Source organism: Oreochromis aureus, linkage group 7, assembly GCF_013358895.1.
Source record: "Oreochromis aureus strain Israel breed Guangdong linkage group 7, ZZ_aureus, whole genome shotgun sequence".
Taxonomy (NCBI): Eukaryota; Metazoa; Chordata; class Actinopteri; order Cichliformes; family Cichlidae; genus Oreochromis; species Oreochromis aureus.
Genome location: NC_052948.1, coordinates 40,890,448 through 40,897,730, shown reverse-complemented (window position 1 = coordinate 40,897,730; position 7,283 = coordinate 40,890,448). Strand labels below are relative to the sequence as shown.

Here is a 7,283-nt window from a genome sequence, read left to right as displayed (position 1 = left end):
TCAAAAACTCTGGGAAGTAAAACAGTGAGAGCTGCGTCTAAAGACCACAGTGAATGACTTAGCCAAGTCAACGAAGCCAGTCACTAGAACCCTGCACAGGGATGAACTGCGAGGTTGCAGACCAAGAAAAACTCCACTTCAGTGCAAAAGACATCTTCAAACAAGACTGAACTATGCATAGGACAAGGTGTACAATTCAAAGAAGTGAAACACACTGGTGGGAGTACTATGCTGTGGGGATGCTTCAATGTGTCTGGAGATGGGAATCTCATCATTGAGAAAGGATTTGTTAAGATTTTGAACAAAAACTTCAAGCATTCAGCAGCAACACTGGGTCTGAGTCGTTCCTTTGTCTTCCAACAGGACAGTAACCCAAAATACACATCACTCCTGGTGAAGAACCCCCTCCTCAAGACCAAAGTGAAAGTTATTGACTGGCCTGTCAAAGCCTTGACTTGAACCCTCCTGAAAATCTATTGTGAGATCTGGAGGAACTGGGGAGATTTGCCAAAGGAAAAAAAGGCTGGTGTTGCTCAGTAGACATTTGCGAGACTTGTTGAAAACTACAACTAAAACTGCAAAAAGGAAATACACCTGACTATTAGCATCAGAGGGGCTAATAATTTTGACCCTGTTAGTTTTTGTCACATAATTTTGTTTCTGTGTGCAAAGTAAAATAATGTGAGCATACAAAATAAAACCTGGATGTTTGGAAAAGCCGTGTTAAAAATTTCTTGCCATGTTTAACAGCACTTTTTTTTAAAAGTGGCATCTTTTATAGGAGACTAATAGTTCTGTCCTCATCTGTCTATAAGGTTGCAATTGTACATTTTGAAAAGTTTAACTACACTCGTCTAATAATAACTACCTTTGCTTTTACTATCAATGATTGTGTTAGCAAGTTAATAATAACATCATTCACATCTGGGTTACAAATGTGACATTTTGTGGCGATCCACTGTCTTTGAACACCAGTGAACATCGACGTAAGCTAAACAATGCACAGCCAATGGAGGTAGCAGCACACCACTAGATCACAGGACCAACAATTACATGGCCTCTCCTTCAGAAAAACAAAAAAAAGATAAAGCAAGTGAACAGCAAACATGAAAGGTGCAAAATATGAATGCATCACATACATACATGTAGTATACACGCACACACACACAGGCACACAAAATATATCGTTTACCAGTCGTCCGACAAAACACCCACCTTTGTGCAATAGGAAGATAGACATAAAATTTCGTCTTGAACTAGGCGTTTCATGACAGTTTGACAGCGATGACAACAAACATTACCGCTCTCTGTTTAATTCTCAAAAATGACAAAGCACAAGCGGCCCGTCATGAAAGAAAAACCTGGAGTTAAGTCAACCTTGCAATCAAACGAGGAATGTCGTGCTCATATTGTTTTCATAAAGGCCACTGAGACAGCTAAACTTGCCTGGTGTTTCTGACGTTAATGCCCTGTTGCCAATCTGTTCTTCTCTTTTAAATTCCTTTCATCTCAGAAAAAAAAATCCTCTCTGCTGAATCACAGGTACAAGTGGAAATCTTATTCCCACATATGCTACCATCTCTCTATGATATTGCACTGAATAAAGGATTTTTTAAAATATTTTTTTTTAGCAGCCAGCATTACTTCACAGAATGCCTCAATAACAGTGTAGTCTTTTTGAGATTTTCTTGGAGGAGTGTGGTGTCTGTTCCCTTGTAGTGACATCAATACTCCTTTTTTTTTTTTTAATTTAATTTTTTTTTTTTGCTGAGAAAAGACTTTTGGAAAGTTTTATAACCAGATGCTTTGATACCCTGCCTAAAACAAATGTAAGAATTACTTTTGCCTAATGATAACAAAAACAGAAGAAATACATGTCATGAAAATCCTAGTTTGTTTTTGTTTTTTTTTAATCACCCCCTTGATTTAAAATACATCATAGTTACACAATTTTGTGTCTGCAAGTGACCTCGCTCTTGATTTTGGCACTGCACTGTACATAATCAATTTGTGGCCATCTGTCACCTTTTTTTAGATATATATATATCACTGTAGTGAAATAGGCTCAAGCAGTCAAGGAGACACAGCTCACATCCTCTCTGTCACGTGTTGTTAGATCAGAGTTGATTGTATGAATGCAATACACAGAGCCCAGCATGAGCACTTACTGTACATTAATTTTGTTTGTGTTCTTTTATTTCACAGGGGAGAGTTTCTTCAGGAGTTTCTTTCCCTTGGAAAGCAGTCCTTTCTTCTTCTTGTTTGCCAGATCTTGAGAGTCCCGGGGGTCCATTGGGACGTGGGGACCCCTTGTAGGGCTTAGGGGCCTCATGGTTCCAGGGAGGAGGGGGCGAACAATCGGGGACGGCGCCCGGACGGGTGTGGTGTCATTGTTGACGGCTTCGGTAGTTTCTGTGGTAGCCTGCGAAGAGAAGTGGTGGGGAGGTATGGAGGTATGGGGCAGCATATTACAAATGAACCAACTCTTTCATACTGAAACACTAAGCCTTTCCCTCTGCGTTTCCTTGGCTAAACGCTGTTTAAAAGACACTTTATCTGCTTTAAGTTCGATCAGATGAGTAACACAAAGAATGAAAATTCTCTTTTTCTAGCCTATTTCAGAAAAAACTTTTGTTTTTTAATAGATTTACAAAAATGTCCCGCACTTTATTCATAATTTTCTGCTATTTTCCTTTTTCCTTTTGACTTTCTTTATATGTTCAGAGCCAGATTTTCTTATACATTTTTAAAGTGGTCTCAATTATTAGTTCTTCAGGCTTTCTAAAGCCCTTTTAAAGTTGTTTAGGCATTGGTTGCTTTTTCACTCATTTACAGTCCAGTCCTTGTACCTGACCATATTAGGTGTTATTTTCTTAAGCCACTTAACACTGACTCATTAATCTTTCAAGCATAAATAAGACACCGAACTCAAGGGATGAACCAGTCGTGAACTTAGCACTTCGACACTTTTTTTTACTGGTAGCTTGTCACAAAAAATACATAATTTGTTATTTCATTTGTTGAATCTATGTCAAAAAAAGCAAAAATAACACTGTTTGATAGGCATAAAACAATTTTTTTTTTTCACCAAGAAGGTGATTCCCTTTTGCTTTATAACCGCTGGAATAGACTTCCACTCTCCGCAGCCCTGAATTGGGTGACCAGAAGAAAAGGGATGGAAGGTTTTCTAAAGAGCTACTAACCCAAAAAAAATGGCATCTCTCGTGCAGTGTCCTTAAAGCAACCTGAAGAAAGTGGACAACTGGGGGACAAAAGAAGTGTCAGGCATAAAACTTTCTACGGCAGAGGAACAGTTTCTTAAATGCATGTCTTTAAGAGAAAAATCCACCAAAGACCTGGCACAAGACCTGAGAGATGCATCTGGTCCTTCAGCATCTACTGTTCACTGAAGCCTCATCAGAAATCGCCTCAATGGAAGGGCAGCTGTCAAAAAGCCATTCTTAAGAAAGGGAAACGGGGCAAAAATAATTGAGGTATGCCATATTACACAAGAAGAACTGTACTGGAAATCAGTGGAAAAGGGCGTTATGGTTTGATCCAAATTTGAAATTTATGTTTCAAGATGTTGTCATCAGTGTGTACAGGGGAGATCAGGGAAGAGTTGGGTGTCTATGCCCATCTGTAAAGCAGAGATGCTGCACCTCAACATTACTGAAGCTCTGTGGGTTCACATTAACAGAGAATGGAACAAAAGGAAGCAAAAATCCAAAGAAGAGCTTTGAATGTGCTTCAAGAAGCCTTCGAGAACTATTCCTGAAGATTACTTTGACAAATGACAAGAAAGCTTGGGTAAGAGATTTCAGGCTGTGTTGAAGAATAACGGTAGTCAGACCAAATGTTTAACTTTAAACCTCATTAGAATTATGCAAACTGGTTTCTCCTTTACATAGTTTATTTCCTTTGTTTACAGATATTTCAGTAAATCTCTGACTATATCCCATTTTTCTAGCAAAATATAAAGACTTTTGTACAGTACTGTAGTTTACATTTTTGGTAAGGTTATATCTTAAAGCCCCTGAAAACAAATTGAAAAAGATATGAAAAAAATCTTAATTTACTAAGTGTTTTGGGTTCGATTATGTTTGATTGACAGCATGTAAATAGCTCACTTGATGTGGCATGCTTCAGATTCAAGGATTGGCTTTCACAGATCAAAAGGTAACTAAAAAAATAAAAAAGGTTTCTAGTTCTATATGAAATAATATTCAGTGTTTATTTTCAGCAACTGATAATATTAACTCGTAATATAAAAGTTTAATATTTTCTACATTATTTTACTCAAGAGAAATAACATATTTCAGCTGTCCACACCTAGGTACTCTGCCTGTTAATCTGGATTAAACTGATAGTAAAGATGTTTTTACACATGTATATATGACTTCAGAGAAAATTATTCTTTTCCTTCAGAATTACTTTCACCTTAATCCTAACTGCCAGTTAACATAATCCCAACCTCAAAAACGTAATGATTTGCGTTATTTGGGCTTGCTCTGTGTCCCTATACAAAAGGTATGTCCTCATTAACTGAGTCCACAAACCGTTTAGGGTCTGCAAAACATTGTAATGCCTCATCCACACTCTCACTCACACAGAGCACACATAGAAATCAAACTGAGGAAGAAGCTATAAAATGTTGAGCACAACATCAGCACACCACAGAGCTGAAGAAGTCCATCATCAGTAGGCCATGAGGGAATATACAGTACAGTCAGATACGGTACAACACCCAGGGACACAACTGTAGATACCAGGCTTCCCATCTAATGCAGCAGCTGCTATTTCGGATAAAGATATTTTCCTATAATGAAATCTGAAATCTATTCCAAATTGTAACTATAACACCTACGGATGACAGAAGGGAAGCTACCCACTAATGTGACTCAAATATTTTAACCAGCGTCCCTTAACAGAGTGCTAAAAACCAAACAAAGAGAAGAGACAAATCTGCCCGATTTGAATCATGAAACGAGTCAATGACTTGAAAAGCGCCTCCGTAATATCGCGTGGCATTTAAACAGCTTCTGCTGCAACAACATGCTGTGTGCATTAGCGCAGCGAGTCTGGTATCTCAAGTTGCCAACTCACTGTACAAGGCAGACAGAGCCATTTATGGTGTGAAATGAACAATCTTCCTCTGCTTGTTTGTTTTGTTTTGCCAAGCGGGTGAGGAAAAACAAAAAAAAGAAATCAGATGTGGCAGCACTGTCACTGTCGGTAAAACCCACACCACTATGACTGAACTGAAAACAACAACAACGACACCAACAACACACATGAACACAGAGCACGAATGTTTTTAATATCCAATTGCTTTCTTTTTATTGTTCCATTGTAACAGTACAGTATGGACGTCTCAGTGCTGCGGTTAGTTTTTTTTGTCTCTTGAGCTCAGAGCAAACATGGCATATCCACTGTCACCAGGGCTGAAAAATAGATCTGATGTATGTGCAGTATACATAAAGAAACAAAGCCTCTTCAAGGAAATACAGCAGTCGAGCAAAGAAAGTTGCTAGAAAATGTATCAAGTTTGAAAAAGGCATGCTTTTGTCTTTTTCGTCTCAATAGAATTTCTTTCAGTGTCATTGGGTAGCAATTGTTATGTGTTAATAAAGCACTTAATATATTTATCTTTAATAATACAATACATAACCACAATTTGATTTGTGTTTCAGTGCAAAGAGGTCCCAAATTATCTTGTGTAAAGAATGAGCCTTTTTCAAGTCCTCCCTTAACCAGTGCTACATGCATATACCACCTGCAGAGCTCCCAGTGTCTATCGTCTCTGTCCATGTCAGGCTTTGCTTCTTCCTTTCTCTGAGACTCAGAAAGGTGTTAACACTGGATTTTGTCCCCTTTCCCCCCCAAAGGGTGAAGGGGTGGAGAGGGAGTTGTTAGTCTGTATAGAGTCACCACTGTCACCACATGGACAAACACACACAATGAACAGCACAAAGACGGCAAGTGGAGGAAGCGAGAGACGAAAATCAAGAGAGGACGGAGGATGTATGGACACAGGGCCTAGCGCTGAGAGCGGCGATGATGATGTACCCGTTTGCTCTCTGAGACGGCGGGGATGGAGTTGGCAGGAGGCCGGTTGGCGGGCTCTTCCTGGGGGTAGTGGGATGGAGTATCAGTCAGATAAACCTCCACGTCATCAGGCACTTCTTCCAGGAAGTTAGAGGGAACCAAACCACGGTGGCCATTGATCTCACCCTGTGGAAAGAAATGAAGAGAGGTGAGAAGGCATAAACTTCACTGGCAGAATACCAACTCATAAGATTATGTTATGTCTGCACAGCTGCCACAGCTAACTGAACATAATGTAATTCATTCTGCGGACCAAACACAGCTAATATATTTACATTACATATGTCAGGCCTCCAATTTATCTGAATCACGTCTCTCACATCTTCCTACCCATCTGTTTCAAGTACACTCACCGGCCACTTTGTTAGCTACTCATGTTTAACTGCTTGTCAATGCAAATATCTAATTGGCAGCAACTGAGTGCATTTAGGAATGTAGACGTGAGCAAGGTGATCTGCTAAAGTTCAAACAGAGCATCAGAAAGGAGATTTTAGTGACTTTGAATGTGGGATGGTTGTTGAAGCCAGATGGGCTGGTCTGAGTATTTCATAAACTGCTGATTTATGACAACCATCTCTAGTGTTTACAGAGAATGTTCCAACAGAGAGAAAATGTCCAGCGAGAGCCAGTTCTCTGTGGAAAAAAGGGGGGAAAAAGCCTTTTTGATGCCAGAGATCAGAGGAAAAATGGCCAGACTGCTTCAAGCAGATAGACATACAATAGTAACTCACATAGCCATTCAACCAAGGTATACAGTAGAGCAGCGGTGTCAAACATAAGGCCCGGAGGCAAAAATTGGCCCAGCAAAGATGCCAATCCAGTGGTCAGCAAATTTAAATGTATTTTCATATGTTTTACAGCTTTTCTTACTGCTTCCTCCCTTGATTTTAAATGAGTCTGATGTTCCTGCAGTAGAGCGCAACATGTTAAAATTAGCAGACAGGCTACAGCAGCAGAAGACCACACCAGGTGACAGCCCCAGAACCACTAAGCTGTTTGCTCAAGCAGAAGAGGCATCTATTAAGAGTCATCTATTAATCGCAGGGTTATTGGTTCAATCCCTTCTTCTCCAGTCACCAAGCCAAAATATCCGTACATACGATGCTGAACCCCGTGGCTCCCCGATGTGTTCATTGGAGAGTAAATGTTAGATAGAAGGCGCTTAGATCTATGAC

The 7,283-nt window shown here is 39.7% G+C and overlaps 1 protein-coding gene across 2 annotated transcripts in view; it reads right to left on the bottom strand.

The window, feature by feature from the left end:
* Window positions 1–2,098: 2,098 nt before the first annotated feature.
* Window positions 2,099–7,283, bottom strand: part of si:ch73-287m6.1 (RIMS-binding protein 2) — a 44,929-nt gene continuing 39,744 nt past the window's right edge. For both annotated transcript variants that reach the window (XM_039614197.1, XM_039614198.1), the window contains 2 exons: window positions 6,070–6,234; window positions 2,099–2,422 (listed from right to left, as the gene is read on the bottom strand). In XM_039614197.1, the coding sequence (XP_039470131.1) occupies window positions 2,195–2,422; window positions 6,070–6,234 (393 nt within the window). In that variant the 3' untranslated portion in view covers window positions 2,099–2,194. The remainder of the gene's footprint in view (window positions 2,423–6,069; window positions 6,235–7,283) is intronic.